Below are 20,158 nucleotides of genomic sequence, written 5' to 3' on the forward strand. Positions count from 1 at the left end.
ACCCCGGAGGAGGCGCCCGCCGCCCGCGGGCTGCCACCAGACCCACAAAGCCGGCGCGGAAGGGCGTTTCTGTTCCAGAGGCTTTCGGAGGCGGGGGTGTGAGCGCCGAGACCCCTCCCCAGCGACCTGCCCCCTCGGCGAGGGAGCGCCCAGCCTTCCGCGGGCGTGGCCGCCCTGGTCCAGCCCCCGCCCGCCCCGCCCCCTCGCCTCCGCGCGAGCCCCCGCTCGGCCACCCGGCCGCCAGCCCTCCTCCGCGGACGCCCGGCCGCTCGCTCGCCGCCGAGCCGGGCCCCCGGCGATGCTCTGGATCCCACCTCCCCCGGGAGCTGCGCATTTCCGCGCGCCCGGGCGGCTCCGGCTCCGGCCGGCCCTCGCGGCCGCAGCCCGCGCTCCGCGTCCCCGGGAAGTTGTCTCCGGAGCCCGCGGCGCCTGGGTCTCCTCCCCCTGAGCCCCGCCCCCCCGCCCAGAGCTGGATCTGCGAGCTGCCCGGCCCGGGGGCGTCGCCGCTTGCTCCACGAAGCCTGCGAGTCTCCGCTGCCCTGCGCGGAGCGCGCGTCCCCCGCCTGGCCGGGGACCCCCCGCGCACCCCCGAGACGGCGCGCGCCCAGAGCGCGGGAGCCCGGAGCGCCGGGCGCCTGGGACCCCGCGGAGCCGCTGCCCAGCCCGCGGGGCTCGTCAGGGATGCAGGCTGCGCTGTGAGCCCGGGCGCCAAGGCCATGTCCGGCGCCCGCTGCCGGACCCTGTACCCCTTCTCCGGGGAGCGGCACGGCCAGGGGCTGCGCTTCGCCGCGGGCGAGCTGATCACGCTGCTGCAGGTCCCGGACGGCGGCTGGTGGGAAGGCGAGAAGGAGGACGGGCTCCGCGGCTGGTTCCCGGCGAGCTACGTGCAGTTGCTGGAGGTAAGGGGCGAGGGCCGGGGGCCGGAAGACCCGGGGCTGCGCTGCTCCGCGCGCCCGCGTACCTGTTGCCCGCACCCGGGGACGCCGGAGCCGCCCCTGTCCGAGGGGCGCCGCGGAGCCGGCCGGGGGCAGCCGCTGCGCGTCCGACACTGCCGGCGGCCGAGGCAGCGGGCGCCCCTCGGGGCTGGGCAGCGCGGGGATCGCCCCCGGAGCGTCCCCCGTGCCGGGCCTCCCGAGCACATCGTGGCCGCCCTGAGGAAGGACAACTTGTTGCCTGTCTGAGTTCTGGAGCGAGCGGGCAGCCGGGCGCGCTCCCGGCGGTGGCAGGGGCCGGCGGAGGGCTGCGGAGTCCCGCGCTCTAGGGAAGACGCGCGGAGGATCCGGATCAGTTAAAAAAAAAAAAAGTGGCATCGATCGGGTCCCGGAGCCCGGAGCCTGCCACCGGTGGACGGTTGTGCTGCCCCGGGTTAAGCTGCCTGGCCGCTTAGGAGCCACCCACTTGCTGGTCAGCTGAGCCTGGCTGGCCACCGGCCCCAGCCACCCGCCCGATCAGGGGTGCTGCAGCGCCCCTCTCCTAGTCCGGCTTCCCGGGGCTAAGGTCCAGAGCCTGAGAGTGGCCTGTTCCTGGGGTTCTGGCCTGCCCCCAGGACTGCAGAGGACCTGCTGAGCCAAGTCGGCTGGCTGTTTATTGTCTGGGTGACAGTTGGGAGGACTCCCTCTCCTCTAATCGCTGAGCTCATGGTCACAGCCTGAGTGGGCTTCGAAGTTTCAAAAGTCCTTTGGTGGGGGCGGAGTGGGGGAGAGGACTGACCTCATAGGACATCCCCTTTCGTAAAAAGCTGCCCAACCCCAGGATTGTTGTACAGACTTCAATAGGCGGTTATCCACAACTGTGTAAGGATAGACCAAATGTTCCGCAGAAACACCTCCCAAATCACGGAGTCTGAATTTATTTATAATTTGACCCCTGACCTACTTTGCAAAGAACGGGGTAGCAAGTTTAGAAAGAAAAAATAAAAATAAAAAGGACAGAGAGAAAGAAAGAATGATTGATGGGGCTAAGTGATTTTGGGTGAGTTTGCTGGGAAATAGCCTGTGAAAATATTACCAGACCAGAGCGTGGCCTCCTAGAGGTACAATATCCCCCCTAAAGGGATTAGTAGCATTCAAACAAAATTGAGCCTGAAAGAGATTTTCGTGGCCTGGCAGAAAAGTAGGTTCCAGAACCCTCCCGGTTGTGTATTTTGAGAAACTGGTGTGCGTCAGGCAGGCTCAGGTGTGTGTCCTGGGCTTCCCTGGTTCCCTTCCCGGGATTCAGATGTGAGAGAAAGCACATGTATCCCTTCTTAGGAGGGCCCATAGCCTCCTGGTTCCTGGCTCAGGACTCCTGTTTCAGAGTTCCTCTGGTGGCCACACTTTTTCCAGGAAATCCTGATGTGGAAATTTGGCTTTGGAGGTCTCTCTGCTGAGGAGCGCCCCTGGCTGGACGCAGCCAGCTGTGTTTTGGGGTGGGGGTGCCCAAGGCTGGTGGGTTGATAGGCCCTGTTCACCAGAGGGGACGGGCTCTGCTTTTTTTTCCTCTAGGAAAAGGGAGGGCGGACCAGACCCCCGAGACACACAGAGCCATCTGCTGGGACAGTCTTGGGTGCCTCAGTCACAGCCCCTGGTGCTTAGTAAGGGTCTTTCAGACCCACTCCCAGTGGGGACATGCACGGGAAGTGCCCGTCTGTGGGAGCTGGACCGCTGGGAGGGGCTTCCATTTCTTGAGCACCTATTAGGCCCCCGTTCCCCCGAAAGCTCTGTGAAGGGGAGGCAGCCTTCCCATTTCTCAGGCACACATGAGACATGAAGGTAATTGCCCCAGGGGAGACTTGCCTGAGTGGCTTAGATGGTGGAACTTTCCCCTCTGTGGCTGCGTCTGTTTTAAATTCGGCCCTGTGGGCTCAAGTGCTAAAAGGCAAGTGAGGGGAGGGTCTGGATCCTTGTGGGAGAGGCCACATGCAGCCCTCCAGGTCAGCGTGCTGATGACAGCAGTCCTAAGGGCGGGCGCTGCCTATGAGGGCTACAATGAGTGCAGGGGCTCCTTCCCACCTGGAGCAGCTCTCCTGCTAAGTCTGAAAATTGCTTGCACAGGGAGGCTGCTGGCTTTCCTACAGTGGGGGCAGGGCTGGGCCTGAGCCCTGGGACTTTTCGGGGTCAAGGCAGGTGCAGTTTCCAGAGGATCGGAGATCAGGCCCTCTGTGCCTGGGCACCTCGTGGGTGAGCAGGTTGGACTCCCAGGCTGAGGACTGGAGGGTATGTGGGTAGATGTCCCTTGGGATGGGGAGAGTCCTCAAAGCCAGACTCAGTGAGGCGACAGTGGAGATCTCCCAAGGGAGTCACTGGCGGTGAACCGGCCAGTATATGAAATTGCAAGTCCGGAGAAGCAGCAGCCGGTGTCCTTCAAGGCTGGAAGTTAGTGCAGCAGCCAGGAGCCTGGAGAGGGGGGTCTAGAGATGGACAAGCCCATGGGATGTCGGCCAGCAGGTGCCTGGCTCTGGGCCTGCTGGGGATGCGGAGATCAGAAGACGAGGGGGGAGCTGTTGGGGAGACAGGTCCGGACAGAATGGAGGGCACCAGCCTCCTGGGGGAGGAGTGTGATGGTGGGGGCACAGCTGGGTGCAGCAGACCTTGGCTCTTTGGTGTAAAGAGTGATACCAAGAAGCTCCATCTTGGCGGAAGGGTACTATGGGTCGAGGGCAGTGTATGCAAAGCGGACACTCTCCGAGGATTTCTGTCTTGTTCATGCGAAGAAAGGGGAACTGAGAGGCCCTGGTTTTGCCAGAAGCGTCCCCCGAGGAGAGGAGCTAGGAGCTAACTCTGGCAGGGCTGAGATCTGCCTTGGAGGCCCGCCAGCCCCAGGGGAGGGGCCGTGCCGAGGGAGATTCTGGTCCTGGCTCCCAGGGGAATCTCCTGGATCAGGCCTTCAAGGGAAGAGTAGAAGGGTGCAGCATATCCTTGGTTTCCAGAAAGCAGCCTCTAGGGAACTGTCAGCCCAAGCGAGGAAGTGGGGCTGGGAGAGGTGCCACCCTGTGGGCTCAAGGGCTGGCCTCAAGGATCGGGGGTGGTTGGGATGGTGGAGCTTCCCAGAGGAGGAGACCAGCAGCAGGAGGAGGGAACCCTGTGGCTGGGTAGGTTTGGTGGGTGGAGGGCCGGGAATTCCCTGTGACCTGCTCTTAACCGAATGGAGAAAAGAAATTCGGGACATGGAAGATACTGGAAGGCATCCGTGGAAACCCCCCAGAGCTTTGGGGAAATAAGCTGCCATCTGGCTGTGAGGTGTAGACCTCAGAGGTGCTAATAGGGGGGCCCTGTCTGCCAGCAGAACCAGGTGGCTGCAGGGGGTCACCCTTGAACCCGGTCTCCTCCTCTCCGCCTTCTGTTCTCCCATTTTGGGCTCACGGGATGTGCTGCCGGAACATTCAAAGTGCGGCCGTGGGAGAGAGATGCAGAGATGTGGAGCTGAGCTGGGCTGGGCTATGGATATTGCTGTGGGGCAGACCACCCCAAGACTTCGTGTCACCAAACGCCCATTTCCTATTAGCTCACACATCACCGTGGGTCGACAGGGCTCCGCTGGGTGGTTCTTCTGCCCATCTGTCTTGGCATCTGTCCTGCATTCACAGTCAGGGGGTGGCAGGAGGGAGAGGAGGGGTGGCCAGGAGAGCTGGCCTGGAACTCCAAAATGGCGGCTTCACTCCCATGTGTGGTGCCTTGGTGTTCTTCCAAGGGGGCCTTTCTCTCCGCATGTGTCTTACTCTCCAGGGCCTGTCCCCATGGCCTTTCTCTTTAGCAGGGAGTTTGGAGTCTTTCCCTGGGGGCTGGCTTCCAGGAATGCAAAGTGCAAATTGCCAGGCCTCCTTAAGGTTTGGGCTCACCACCAGCACATCCCTTCTGGCCCATTTTATTGGCACAGTGAGTCACAGGACCCGTCTGGATTCTGTGTGGGAGGGAGGTGCCTGCAGGTGTGGATACAGGTGTGGCTACAGGTGCATCGAAGGCCGTTTTGCAGACTGGCAACTCCAGAGGGGTCGGGAGAGCCCAGCTGGGGACAGTGATCCATTAGAGAGGAAACAGCGCTAGCCCAGATGTGAGAGAGAGAGAGTGAGCTCCCAGAGGGAGGCAAAGTGCAGGAGATCTGACTGTTGTTCTGCTAGAAAATTCTCCATTGCCATCCTCAGGAGATTCTCTTTCTCTCTCTCCCTCTTTTTTTTTTTTTTCCCTTAAGATGCCAGGGATTTCTCCATAAAGGCCACCTGATAAATGTTGCAGCTGAATCTGAATTTGAAACCGGATTTTCCTGTCCCTAAAGCCTGGGTCTGTCCACTGGGCCATTGGCATGGCAGTCCTTCCTTTTCGGGTGGGGGTGCGATCTTTGGTGCTGGTGATTAGTAGACACAGTGTATCCGAGCTGCCTGACATCTAGTAGCCGCTTGCTGTTGTTACGCAGATTGATTTTAATACCAGGCCTTGCGTTCTGGAACGTGAGAATTACCTACAGTGGGTGTGACCTTGTCCCTCACAATAGGATTTTTCTGTAAGGTGGTTTTGAGCTCCGTTCGCAGAGCTCTGATGAGAGCTGGGGCTCCCAGCGGATGTGACCGTGACCAAATATACCCAACAGGCTTTCTGCCATCGTCACTAAGTCATCCTGTCCTTTGATTTGGGGGCCGCTGCCTGCCTTTGTAGCTTCTGCTGTTTGGAAATCTACCTTCAGCTCACCCCTCTGCTGGGGAGAGCCTACCTCTCTCATCTCTGGTCAAGTAGCCACCCCACGGGACTTCAAAGCCACGGGCAGGGCTTACGGATTCTGCCGATTCAGGGCACCTTCACAAAAGTTCCCTTAGCAACAAGTCGGCAGGAATCCCCGACATGCGCTCACCACCACGTGAGTCCCTGCTGCCCGTTTACCACCTGGAAACATGAATGAGATGCTGACCTTCTTGGGCTCTCTCAGCCCTGGGTGGGGGAAAGAACCCAGCTTTCATCTGATCATCTGATTGTCCTCATCGGCGAGCCCGGAGGCTGGGACCCCCACTTTCCTGGAGAAAGGAGGTTTGGTCGACCAGAAAGCCCTTTATCCAACGTGAGGCATCAGGATTTTTGTGTGGCTGCTTCAGTGGGGGTGGGGGGATGTGGTCCTCACAGTTGGCTCCCTGATTACTCACAGTGGCAGGGCAGCCCACAATGGGCTTTCCAACAGAATGCCAGGACTGATCTCCTATCCCCACCCCCACCCCTACACTGCCCCGGCCTTGGACTTAATTGCAAAATTCGTATATTCTTCTCTCCCTGCAGGGGTGAGATTTGTGGCTTGGTGTTTACACGTGTGGAGAGAAATAGAAATAGTGGCCGGCAGGGGGGTCCCACTTGTCCTTTGGTGGGATCAGAGCACACGATGACCCCGTGGAGGGGGCACGTGCAACAGGTGTATGGGCTTGTGAGGGGTTTTTGTGGGTTCCTGGGGACTCACTACCTCCTCCCTGCACACTCTGTGTCTCCTCTGTCTACCCTCTGATGAAGATGTGTTTTATTGGGTGAACCTTCCTGGTTGAATGTATTTATTTCACTTCTTCAGCTGCTGGCTAGATTCGGTCCCCGGGGACTCAATGTCCTTTGTCCCAACTAAGCTCATCATCTCTCTGTCCTCTTCTCCCCTTCCTCCCCTACCTGCCAGACCACAGGGAAACCACCATCTCTCTGTCCCCCACCTTGCCTGCCACTGCTGCCCTTAACCTTTTCTCCTTCTTTTTTTAAAGATTGCATTTATTTATTTGAGAGTGAGAGCAGGAGAGAGAGCATGAGCAGGGTGGAGGGGTGGAGAGGAAGAGGGAGGACCAGACTCCCCGCTGAGCAGGGAGCCTGAGGCAGGATGTGGGACTCAATCCTAGGATGCTGGGATCATGACCTGAGCCGGATGCTGGTGCCTAACCGACCGAGGCACCCAGGCACCCGTAACCTTCTCTCCTCCTGTTCATTCGGTTAGTGGAGCCTCGTCTGCTCTCCTTGGGAGATGTTTCTCAGAGACCTCCCCTTCTTCCCTTGCTCTGACATCTTTTTTGTCAAGGGCTAGGAAACATCTTCGGTTTTGCGGGCCAAGAGGCAAAGTGGAGTTACAGCTGCGTCGCTGGGATTCTCAGAGCGCCAGGGGCGGTGAGAAGCCACGAACGTGCCCCATATGGGCTCTGTCACAGCTTCTCGGCTCTGCTGTTGGAGTGTGAAGCCGCCATAGACAGGCTGGGAACCAATGGGTGTGGTTGAGTTCCAATAAAACTTTATTTATAGATGCCGAGATTTGACTCTGTTCCAGTTTTTCTGGGCCCTTGCAGCGTCCTCCTTCTTCGACTTTGTTTCCAACCCTTTGTAGATGTAAAAGGCTTTCCTAGTTCCTGGGCTGTATGTAGTTGAGAAGTTCAGAAGTCGGTCACTCATTCATTCAACAAACCCTGGGTGTCTAGGATGGGCTGTGAGTTCTTGGGTTAGGTGCTGGATGGGAAGTACCGACAGACATGGAAGAGAAGCTAACACTTAGCTGGGGAGAGGGTACACTAGAAAAAAAAAAAAAGAATTTTTAGGCACTGTGGGGCCAATAACATAGGGTACTTTGGTGGAGTGGGGTGTGGGGTGTAGGTGGGGTTTGAGAAGACCCTCAGGGAAACTTCTCTGAGCAGAGACCTTGGTGATGGAGGGCCATGGGAGTAGCTGGGGAGAAGTGATTTGAGGCAGAGGGCATCATGAATGCAAAGAACCCTGAAGAGGGGTGTATGGGTGATATATTTGTGAGAACCAGAATGGTTAAGAAAGCAGCGAGCAGGGGGAAGAGAGGCGGGTGTGACAGGCAGAGAGGCAGGTTTTGCGGTATGTATTGTTGTGCCCCTCACTACTATAAGACACACACTACAAAATCATTTGGGATTTCTTGCCCTTTCCCCCAGGTTTGCATTTCTGGGGTAGCGACCCTCCCACCATGGCTGGCTTCAAGCCTCTAAGGTTTTTAAAAATAGAACCCATTTGACATATGACATTGTGTAAGGTTAAGGCGTTCAGCACGCTAATCTGATTCATTTCTGTATTGCAGAATTTTTTTTTCTGATTGCCCTCAGAGCGATACATTGTGGCACATTGCATAATTATCGTTTCTTCCTCGTGGTTGGCAGGTAGTTCTCCAAGTGCCGCAGAAAGCCTGTGGTTTGATGGCAGGGGAGGGCGTGCTCCGATTCATCTTGGACAGCTCATCTGGGCTGCGGTGCAGAGACTGGCTGTGAAGAGGGTAGGAAGGGAAGCTGGCTGGTGGCAGTGGAGATGGTAAGGCATGGGTGGGTCTGGGGTGTATTGGGCAGGTCGAGTCAGAAGTACTTGCTGATGGGTTGACTCTGGGAGGTGGGGTGGACCTCGTCTCTTGCAGGTTGGTGCTGATACCCTTTTCCTACTCTCTTCTCCTTATCTGCGAATGGTCAGTCCATTCTGCCACTGGAGACCTCTTCCTTAAAAACATAAGGCAAAGGCAAATATAGATCGGGAAAAAGTTAATATCCTTCATGCAGAAAGTGCTCTTATAAATGATTAAAAGAGAAACCAAGGATCACATCTGTATGAGAAGGGGCAAAGACCTTGGCTGGTCATTTGCTAATAAAAGATAGAAAAAGTCATCAGCGTATTTATTCTCCCTAGTCATTTCAGTCTTTGATGAAAGAACGGCACATTTTTAATTATTCCAAAAAATTGAAATGTTTTTTATTTATTTAAGCCCTGCCCGTACCCAATATGGGGCTCGAACTCATGACCCCGCGATCAAGAGTTGCACACTTTTTTTTTTTTTTAAAGATTTTATTTATTTTGACAGACAGAGATCACAAGTGGGCAGAGAGGCAAGCAGAGAGAGGAAGGGAAGCAGACTCCCCTGATGTGGGACTCGATCCCAGAACCCTGGGATTATGACCTGAGCCCAAGGCAGAGGCTTTAACCCATTGAGTCACCCAGGTGCCCCAAGAGTCTCACACTTTTCCGAGTGAGCCAGCCAGGTGCCCCAGGGCGGCATATTTTTTTCTAAAAAGGATACTTGCTTTAATGAAAACTGTCACAATTTAAAAAGAATGAGCATTGGCAAGGAATGGTGTAGGAAAATTGTCCTAGGCTCCCTGGAGGGTACTTTTTTAAAAAGATTTTATTTATTTGTCAGAGGGAGAGAGCACAAGTAGACAGAGCAGTGCGCAGAGGGAGAGGTAGAAGCGGGCTCCCTGCTGAACAAGGAGCCTGATGTTGGACTTGAACCCAGGACCCTGGGATCATGACCTGAGCCAGAGGCAGATTCCCAACCAACTGAGCCACCCAGTCGTCCCTCCCTGGAGGGTAGTTGGACAGCATACTCTAAGAGCCTTCAGAATACACATGCCCTCTGATCTAGCAATTCCATTTCTAGAAATTTGGGCTCAGGAAGCATCTGATAGGCAAGCTGTGGGCGTCAGGAATCCCGCGTTCCTAATACCTAAACATAAATTGGCTGCAACCTGTCCAACCAGAAGGAGCTGGGTAAAATGAGGCTCACTTATGCTTAGCATGTGGTCCGACAGGCAGAAGGGGTGCCATAACTATAAGGAGGCTAGATTTTAAAAAATAATTTGCTCAGTGATGCTGAATGTTTCATGGAGTTAGCATACTTCAGATCTCGCCCTATGACAAGACAAAAAGAAATGGTGTGTCCAGGAAGGAATTGCTTTTTAAAAGCAGGGACTGTGTGTACCAGGCGTTCCGTAAGTATCCTTTCGTGGAGAGAACAGGTTGAAGGAATACTTGCTGGCCCAGGGCCACGTTCTTTTAAAATATCCTCAGTGACAGCAAATCTTTGTCTTTTGGGGGAGGAAGGGTGGTTTTGATTTCTTTCTTTCTTTCTTTCTTCTTTTTTTTTTTTTTTTTTGAAATAACCAAAAGTCATTTGGAGCCAAGTCTAGTCTATCTGTACTTGTGATGATCTGTTACCTTGTTGCAAGAAGGATTTAAAGCAGTTTATCGAAAAGCATACAGTGCAGTAAGATAAAAGCATAAATGGACAAGACAACCCTAGAAAGGAGAGAAGAAGGGAGTTGGCAGAGTGAACTCTGAAGAGTGAAGAGGGTTGAATGAAATGATGCTGTTTGGGGTTTTTGGGAAGTCCTACCCCCAGGTAATGATGCAGCTGAGTAGTTCTCAGTGGGGAGTTGCAGATGCGTCCTGAGAAAACGCTGGCATCTCGGGCATTGTGCTGTATCGGTCAGGATGGGTTAGGACATGCTGCCATAACACAGATCTTGTTGAGTAACACAGCCTAGGTTTGCTTCTTCTGCACATTGGATGTTTGTGGCAAGTTGGTTTGGGGCCCGAGACCCTCTAGGACCCAGGATGAAGGAACCACCGCTGTCTGGAATCTTGCTGGTGATCACGTCAAATAGCATCTGGTCCCTGAAGCTTCTGCCTGGAAGCATCATGTGATATTTGTGCTCATATTTCGTTGACCAAAGTGCACTTAATATGGTGGGTAGCTGTCCTACTGTGTGCTCAGGAGGAAAGGAGCAAACTAAACATATGTGTGTGTGCACTCACTTGGGAAGGATGACCTAGTTCTGCACTGTCTCAGGCTCAGTACTTTCTGGTCCTGCCTTCAGCTGTGCTTCTCAAGACTGAATCCAGTGCTTCTAGAACAAGGTTCTCCAAATGCATTCCTTTCCTGGGTCTTGTTGATTGCAGATCCTAGCTCAGTAGGCCCGAGAGGGGGCCTGAGGTGCTGCATGTCTGACCAGCTCCCACGGCTGCAAGGTGTTCTTCACATTGCAAACCTTATCAGGTCCTCCTGGCTTCTCAGAGCCAGGATGAACTCTTACTGTTCTTGCAAAGCCACTGTCCCCTTTTCCAAGCTGTTCCGTCATGTAGCACACTGCAGGGCCCAGGAATCAATACTTTGCCTATGCGTTTTGAACATATGTGATCATTTCCTGATCCCCGGACTTCTTACGATTTTTTTTTTCATTATGGCCAATACATTTGTCACAGTGTCTGGTCCACCAAGGCCCAGGCATTTACATTGGAGCACCTACTGTGTGCCTGCTCTCCTCAGGGCTCCGTGAGCTCCAACAGAGACAGGGAGCTGAGGTCAGGGGCTCATCTTTGGGGAGCCCTTAGGGATGTGCTTTCCCCTCTAAGGTGACTCTGGCAGGTGACCTAAGAGAGTTGAGCCTCACACTTGTTCTGTTGGAATGAAAACCCTTCTGGGTGTTTGGCTTCCAAGCTTCTGTCTCAGATACCTCAATCCCTCCTCCCTTCTCATTTGCTTGTCAAATGCACAGACAACTCCAGGATTAGTCAACAACAAAAGAAGGTAATTAGGTTGTAAAAACTCTTTAGAGCTGATATTTTAAAAATTCTCCAGCAAGGAGCCCTGATCCTAATTTAATCATGATAGAGGATCCTTATTTTAGGAGTGGCTCAGGGAGGAATGTCACTGAGTCCATTTGTTTTTGATTCGTAATGTAATTTAGAAATAGAGGAAGTTTGAATCTACTGTTCTCATTTAGCTTTTTTTTTTTTTTCTTTTGATAAAAAGCTGCTGCAAGCCTTTGTTGTGCTCGGAGTGAAAAATAAAACTAAATTGCATTGTTGATCACCAAGGACACACTCAACACAGGATCTGCTTATCTGGTACTCCAGTTTGATATTTTCATGTATTTATTTGTTTTTAGAGGTTTTATTATTTTTTTTAAGCCATCTTGACGCCCAGCGGGGGGGCTTGAACTCACAGCCAAGAGTCACGTGTTCCACTGATTGAGCTGGGCAGGAGCCTCCTCCTAGCCTATACTATAATGGGGGGAGGACCTGGGGCTTGTCTTCTTGTCAGCACATGCTTAGAACCTACCTGTCCAACGTCATCTCTGATTCGGTAGGTCTGGGGTCGGGCCCCAGACTAGCATTTTCTAACTATCTCCGATGTGATGATGGTGCTGTTGGGCCACAATTTGAGTAGCAAAGCATTTTTTTTTTTTTTTTTAAGATTTCATTTATTTTATTTGAGAGAGCAAGAGAGCACAAGTGGGGGTGGGGGGTAGAGGGAGAGAGAGAAGCAGGCTCCCACTGAGTAGGGAGCCCAACCCGGGGCTCGATCCCAGGACCCCAAGATCATGACCTGAGCCGAAGGCAGATGTTCAATTGACTGAGCCCCCCAGGCGCCCTGAGTAGCCAAGCATTTGAGCCACCAAGGGCGGCTGTGAGCCATGGTGAAATCCTGGAATTAGAGTGGCTTTTGTTTACCTCTTTAAAAATTTTCTTACTGTAGTGGATTATAGGAGGCGACCCAGGGTAATAGAAGGAACACAGCCTTTGGAATGAGACCCTGTCTTTTGAGTCTGTGTAATCTGAGGACAGAGAGAGGGAGGTGGTGAGAAGGGGGAATGGGGAGGGTGGTAGCTGGCATTTCTGTTTGCCCAGAGGGGTCCCTCCATCTGTCGGTGGAGAGGTCGCTCAGGAACCCCCATGAGGGCCCTGCAGAATGCTGAGCAAGAGTGTGACAGCTCTGGGTTCAAATCCTGGCTCAGTCCTTGCTACCTGAGATCCCAGGCAAGCCTCAGGAGCTCTTTCAGCCTTAAGGGGGCTCCGTGAGTGTCCAGGAGAGCCCTGATACCTTGTATACACTCTGTAAATGGAGTTTACACCCCATGAGCTCTGGGCATCATGCCAAGTTGAATGCCGCCTGTTCCCTGGGCCTTCCGCCGGGGGCGGAGTGGGGCGGGAGCAGCCTTTTTCCGTGGGCCGCTCGGAGGTCACGGTGCAAGACTGTCTGGGTTGAATGAAGTGCTGAGGTCAAGGCCTTTGGGCCACGGCACAGAGCGCCCGCCTAGGGATCTTATTAAATGCAGATTCAGTTTCTGAAGGTCTATAGGGTGGAGTCTGAGATTCTCATTAGTCACTGGCCCCCCGGGGGGACGCTGTCGCTGCTGGACCGGAGCACATACTAGGAGTAGAAGACACAGGTCCTGCGTGTGCAAGGAAGGAAGCCTGTAGACACGGGCCAGTTCCAGTGGATTTGAAACCGCTTCCAGATGGTTGCTGCTGCTGAGGCCGGGCTCATTAGTCAGAATTGCTCCTTACCTGGGTCTGCTGGTTCCCTGGTGCTGGATTCCAACCCCCCCCCCCCCACCCACCCACCCAAGGGACCCTTCTTGCAATGAGGGAAAGGCAGAATGCAAGACACAAGACATTTTGTAGGTTTCTCATCGCCTTTGTGATGTAATAGACCTTAGCTTTGTTTACGAGGCCATTCAGGACTGGCCTCTCCTTGCCTCCCCAGTGGAGTTTTTAAGCTTTTCTTCCCGTGGGGGAGTGCTGCCACTTGATTCTGGGACGAAGCCTTGCTTCCTTTTTGCTCGTGTGGACCGGCTCTTCTCCCCAAGATCACCTTTCTCCCCACCCTTGCTGCACTCCCTTCTCTGTTTTTTTTTTTTTTTTTTTTAAGATTTTATGTTTAAGTCATCTCTACCTCGAGTGTGGGGCTCGAACTCACAACCCTGAGATCAAGAGTTGCACGATCTTCCAACTGAGCCATGCAGGCGCCCCTTAGCATTTGTTGTTGTTGTTGTTTTAGCATATTCATAGCAGGGTGCAGCCATTGACACGGTCAGTTTTGGGTCATTTCATCACTGTCCTTGACCATCAGCAGTCACTCCCATCTCCCCATCTCTCCTGCCCTAAGCAGTCACTGATTTCCCTTCTGTCTTAGAGATTAGCTGGTTCAGGACAGATCGTAGACACGGAATAGAAGCGTGTAATGTTTGGTGGGCCTTTTGTGTCTGGCTTCTTTCACTTATTAGCCTGATGTTTTCAGGTTTCCTCCATGTGACTCGAGACTTCGTTCCTTTTTACGGCTAATATTCCACTGTACGGACCTACCGTATTTTACTTATGCATTTTGATCGGTGGACTGTTGGGTTATTTCTCTTGTTTGGCTCTTAGGGATGTCGCTCCTCTGAATGCTTGTGTACAGGTTTTTGTATGGACGGGGCCACTCAGTCGGTAGAGTACATGACTCTTGATCTCGGGGTTGTGAGCTCGAGCCCCACATTGGGGGTAGAGACTACTTAAAAATAAAAGTCTTTATTTTTTTTTTAAAGATTTTATTTATTTATTTGTCAGAGAGAGTGAACACAGGCAGGCAGAGCAGCAGGCAGAGGCAGAGGGAGAAGCAGGCTCCCTGCTGAGCAAGGGAGCCCGATGTGGGACTTGATCCCAGGACAATGGGATCATGACCTGAGCTGAAGGCAGCCGCTTAACCAACTGAGCCACCCAGGCATCTCCAAATTTTATTTTTAAAATTATTTTATTTTATTTTATTATTATTATTTTTGAAGATTTTATTTATTTACTTGAGAGAGAGACAGTGAGAGAGAGCATGAGCGAGGAGAAGGTCAGAGGGAGAAGCAGACTCCCCATGGAGCTGGGAGTCCGATGCAGGACTCGATCCCGGGACTCCAGGATCATGACCTGAGTTGAAGGCAGTCGTCCAACCAACTGAGCCACCCAGGTGTCCCAAAATTTTTTTATTTTTAAAGATTTTATTATTTGACAGAGAGACACAGCAAGAGAGGGAACACAAGCAAGGGGAGCGGGAGGGGGAGAAGCAGGCTTCCTGCGAAGCAGGGAGCCTGATGTGGCGCTTGATCCCGGGACCCTGGGATCATGACCTGAGCTGAAGGCAGATGCTTAACAACTGAGCCACCCAGGTACCCCCCACCCCCAAATAAAAATCTTTAAAACAAATTACAAAGGAACATGGTTCAGTCATTTCCACTAATATATACAAAATGCTGGGTTTGCTGCCCGTGAGAGTTGTTTGGCTTCACACGGGGGAGAAAAAAATCATAAAGTGTTTGGAGAGGGACATTCTTACATAATCTCTGCTGTTCACCCACACATCTCACGCCTATGGAGTGTGGGTAACAAGACACTGGGGGACGTGGGGGGACGTGTGCACGACTCAGCTCAGCCTCCCCGCTGGGGAAGCAGGAAACCCCCGAGTCCATGAGCTAGGATTGTCACCTTGTATATGAAGGGCAGCTGACTTTTATTATTTCCTGGAGAGAGGAAACAGGTGTTGAGGAAATTAGCCTCCCTCCAGGCTTCTTTGATTCCTGGGGCGCTGCTAGAATCCCAGACTGGGAGGGCCTCTTGGTTGGTGGTAAGTGGGGAGGAAGTCAGGTGTCACGCCGTTGAGGGGTGAGCAGATCTGGTTTGGGGCGCACTGGTCAGCTGACGTAGGACCTCAGTTTCCCTGTCTTTGAAATGGAGACATTAAGGCTCTCATCAGAGCATCCTTTCCAGTTAGAACTGTCTTCTTTGGTATAGATGTTCCACAGACGATGTGGTGTACAGACTCCGTATACCTTGGTGGCCAGTTCTGTTTCTTGCTTCCCATCACCCAGAGTGCTGGCCGTCGGTCTTTGTTTTTTCTTCATGAAAGAAACCTCTTGGTCACCCTTTTTAGTGACCTTGTCTTTCCGGCTTTTTCTGGCTTTTTGTCATTGTCACCTTAAATCATTTTATTTAAAAAATTAAAAAAAAAAAAAAAACTATTTATTTGAGAGAAGGAGAGAGGGGGAAACAGGCGTCCGCTGAGCAGGGAGCCCGGTGTGGTACTCGATCCTGGGACCCTGAGATCATGACCTGAGCCGAAGGCAGGTGGAGCCCCCGAGGCGCCCCTAACTCCCTTTATAACTTAGATCCTCCAAGGGGCGCCTGGGTGGCTCGGTGAGTTAAAGCCTCTGCCTTCGGCTCAGGTCAGGATCCCAGGGTCCTGGGATCGAGCCCCACATCGGGCTCTCTGCTCCGTGGAGAGCCTGCTTCCTCCTGTCTCTCTGCCTGCCTCTCTGCCTACTTGTCATCTCTATCAAATAAATAAATAAAATCTTTAAAAAAAACAAAAACAAAAACTTAGATCCTCCAAGTCCCTTTTTGCCAGGCCTAGCATCACCGAAGCTGTGCTTGCCTGAGATATTGTGGCTCTTACAGGGAATGATCTTCACGTCTGTCAGTCTGTATTTCAGACTTAAACAGAAATCCTGATTTTGCAGTGTCTTCTAAACCTCCTCCCAGGAGGACCCTCCCTAGGGACGAGTAGCCTCCCTGAGTGTGACCAAGATTGGAATCTTAGCTCCAGGTCGGTCGTGAAGGGGAATCTTATCCTGTCCTAGAGCACCGGGCAGATAAAATAGCCGGTAAACACAGAAGATTGCCTTAACAGTACCCAACGCCCCTCGCAGACCTCTCCCTGACCAGTCGGGTTATTTCCCAGAGCGAGGGTAAGTGCCCTCTCTGGATATTTTAGTTGATGCCTTTTGTGACATTGCAGAGGGGACCTGGAGTCCTTCTTTTGGCTGGTGAGCTGCAAGGTTTGAGCATCGTTGTGGGTTCTTAGAAGGGGGCAGAAGACAACCGCCATAGGGGGAAACTCTGCTATGCCCCAGTTCTCGTCAGCCCTGGGCCCATGATCTGGTCCTTCAGGGTGGCCCATCTGGGGCTTTGTGCCCATCCTTGGGCTCCGGGGAACAGAGGAAGCATCTTCTGGGCTCACAGCAGCCCATCCAGGGAAGAAGGCAGAATCTTCCTGTGTCCCTGCTTTGAACAGAGGAGGCACTCTTTGGTTTTTAGGACCAAAAAAAAAAAAAAAAAAAAAAAAGAATAGTGGTGTCCACTTTGCCACTCTGACCCAGTGATGGATGGGTGCTGATTGGGAGTTTGGGATCCGAGAGACAGTAAGCTGGGATTTGCGGTGCTCTGGCAGGGAGGAGGCTAGGAGACCTGATCTGTATGTGCCCTTGAGGAACCCACTGGCAAGCCAGATCCAGATAGGGTTTGGAATTGCAGACAGGACCTCCTCAGCCTCGCCCAGGACAAAGTAGCCAGAAGGGAAATAGAGCCAGGCTGCTTCCTCATTCCGTGTGTATTTGGTGGGTGGGGAGCCCAGCCCTCCCTCCAGGAGATGTGGAACTCGGGATTTGGCCAAAGCCAGACACTCCTGAGGGCCTGGAGAGGCTGCTGTGGCCCGAGTCCTTTGCCCTTGACCAGGACCATGGCCCCAGGCTTGAGAGTGAATGGGAGCTGGAAAGTCTGTTCCCAGACCTGGCGTTCGCTGGTCCTGGCTCCTGGAGGTCTGTGTGCAAGGCTGCTGTTGCGGCCATACACCCCCTCAGTGGACTCCATCACTCCCTTTCCTTTTTGGGCGACTCCTCCAGGACGTCCTCTGGGGTTCTGTGGAATTCTGTTGGAAAAAGCCTGGGATTTTGTGCTGTCAAATGCTCATGTTCCTCTCTGCCTGGCAGAGAGTTTAGAGTCTAAGGGGTCTAAACTCAAGTGCAGCTCTGGTTTGATTCCCAGGGGCTCCCTGGGGGCTGGTTGGGGTGCTTTGTTGCTCTAGGTGGCTGATCTGTTTTATTCTCAGTCTCGGGGAAATGATTTCTCTGTGAAGCAGGACATCGAGACTGTAGATCTGTATATTCCGCTCTAGCTGCATGTCTTGCAAATGAGGACTGATGTGAGATATGGGGAAGCTGGAGAGGGTTGCTGTGTGGACCCCCGCCTCGGGCGGGATTGATAATCACAGAGTCACCTGTCTTCGGGTTTCTCCTGGTAGAAGGAGGAGGAAAAGTCGTTCTAGGAGGGGTGGGCATTCTGGGAGGTGAGAAGGGTGGAGGGAAGCGGTGTCAGGGTCCTGGACCTCCCCCTGGGACTGGGCAAGGCTTCCATGAACCGGATCCTTAGAAAGTATTTCTGAGCCCGGAACCCCCAGGGCTGGTGTTTGCACACTCGCACGGCCATCCGTGATGTTCTCAAAAGCCGCGGTGCTGCAGAATCCCGTCCAGCAGCTCCCCATTGCCCCGAGTGTCCTGGCGCCCCAGGGACAGCCCCTGACCTCCCTCCCCAGCCTCTTTGCTTGCTCTCCTGGCTCATGGCCCTTTGCACTTGCACCTTTGCAGAGCCCCTGCCTCTGGCCGGAGTCCCTTCGCTCCCAGGCTTTCCCCCGGGCTTGAGCATCTCCATCCAGACCAGGATGAGTGAGCCCTGCCCTGCCCTGCCCTTCACTTAACCACATTGGGTCTTGGTGACTTGCCCCCACTGCACTCTGAGCTCCTCCGGGGCTGGACCGTCACTGGGTAGTCACCGCTCCAGGCTGGCCCAGTGCGTGGCCTCATCAACGTTTGGCTTAGGAAGCATTTGATGGCTAGGTGCATGGACAGGTGTCTGAAGAGCGTAAAGGGAGAGGATTGGGCGAGTCTTGCTCTGGTTTTGAGTCAGGGCTTAAGCGGTCTTTCTCCAAAAAGGTGTGAATGGCCTCGTCATCAGGCGAGGTTTGGGGTCGTGGAAGGCCAGGGTTGGAAGGGGTGGGGGAGGGTAGCCGGGTGGGCTCAGAATGCTGAACATCAGAGTAAGGCCGCTGGGTCCTGGCGAACAAAGCATTTTGTTTTCCAAGAGTGAAGGATGGATGGTGAGAGGCTGCCCTGACAACGGGTCTTCTCCCCGCCGCCCCTCCTGCTTCTTAGCTGCAGGGACAGCTGGGTGTAGCCGAGGGGTCCGTGGACTGCGGTCAGGAGCCCTGGAGTCTAACTGGAGGACCCCTCCCCCCACACACACCTCTTGGCTCTTTGATCTTGCAAAATCCACCTAAAGTCTCTAACCAGCTTCTCCATCAGTTAAGAGTGGTGACACCCATCCCAAGGGCTCTTGGTGGACTGGAAGCGTTTTCAAGGTGACCCTGGATGTGACCATGGTTTGAGATTCCAGGGTAAGCTGATACCGATGCACGACCTGCTTGGAGAGTATGTGTAGGAAGCGGGCAGGGACGTGGTGCCTGTGGACCCCACTGTTCGCACCCTCCCTGGTGGCCCTGTACCATCCCCTCAGCCCTCTGCTGGGTGGTCCGTCCCCCTCGGGCCTCCTGGAGCTTGCTTCTGAGGCTGCCGCAGGCAATTAGAAAAGCTGTTGAAATTCTTGTCCCAGACAAGCTTGAACTGTTTGTCCTAAGAGCTATGTCCGCCTTGTTCTCTGAGGTCCCTTGGATTGGAGGGCTCTTTGTGGGGGTGTTCTAGCTGCATCCAGGGGCAGGACAAGGCAGTGGAGGCCCTCGGGGCTCGGGATGGGCTGAATCCTGCGGGCCCCCGCTCTGCCCCAAATTCATGTGCTGAGGTCTAACCCTTAGCACCCCAGAAGGGAACACTTTGGAGGCAGAGTCCTTCAAGAGGTAGTAATTAGTTGAAAATGAGGTCCCGTGGGTGTCCCTATAGGAAGGAAAGGTCAGGACACAGACACACGCGGAGGAAAGACCACATGAAGACACAGGGTTGGGGGGCGCCAAGGAGAGAGCCCTCAGGAGACCCCAGCCCTGCCCACACCCGTATCACCCACTTTCTGGCCTCAGAAGGTGGAGACGATAGATTTCTCTTGCTTCCGCCTCAATCCTGTGGTACTTCCTGACCTAAGTCCTGTGGGACCTTTAACCTGGATTTGCGTGAGACACTAATTTTTTTTTAAAGACTTTATTTATTTATTCGACAGAGAGAGAGAGCACAAGCAGGCAGAGTGGCAGGCAGAAGGAGAGAGAGAAGCAGGCTCTCTGCTGAGCAAGGAGCCCGATTTGGGGCTCGATCCCAGGACCCTGGGATCCTGACCTGAGCCGAAGGCAGACGCTTAATCCATGGAGCCACCCAGGCGTCCCTAGGACATTAATTTTTTTTAAAAGATTTTATTTTATTTATCTGAGAGAGAGAGAGAGAGAGTGTGTGTGTGTGTGTGTGTGTGTGTGCAAGCAGGAGTGGGGGAGGGGCAGAGGGAGAAGCAGGCTCCCTGCTGAGCAAAGAGCCTGATGTGGGGCTCGATCCCAGGACCCTGAGGTCATGAACTGAGCCAAAGGCAGACGCTTAATCCACAGAGCCACCCAGGTGCCCCTGGGTAGGAGACTTTTTTATGTGGTTCTGTGTGGCATCAAAACCTTGCAGTGACCAGGCGCACCGTGCTTGTCCCCTTTTCCTCCTTACATATGTCCCTCGTGGGCCTTCTGTATGTCTTCGGATCACGTGTGTCCTTCATTAGCACATGAGACCCACGAGGGTGGAGCTGTGTGTCCAGTTTCTTCTCGCAGTGTCCCCAGCCCGAGCCCAAACAAGTAAGACACGTCCAGGCACGGGTGTGTGTCTTCTGGAAGAATTCTCTCA

General features: G+C 53.8%; 1 protein-coding gene across 1 annotated transcript in view; it reads left to right on the forward strand.

Moving 5' to 3' along the window:
* Window positions 1-247: 247 nt before the first annotated feature.
* Window positions 248-20,158, forward strand: part of GAS7 (growth arrest specific 7) — a 209,353-nt gene continuing 189,442 nt past the window's right edge. Inside the window, exon 1 of the mRNA XM_059147264.1 lies at window positions 248-899. Coding sequence (XP_059003247.1) covers window positions 717-899 — 183 coding nt within the window. The 5' untranslated portion in view covers window positions 248-716. The remainder of the gene's footprint in view (window positions 900-20,158) is intronic.

This window comes from Mustela lutreola, chromosome 15 (genome assembly GCF_030435805.1).
Source record: "Mustela lutreola isolate mMusLut2 chromosome 15, mMusLut2.pri, whole genome shotgun sequence".
NCBI lineage: Eukaryota > Metazoa > Chordata > Mammalia > Carnivora > Mustelidae > Mustela > Mustela lutreola.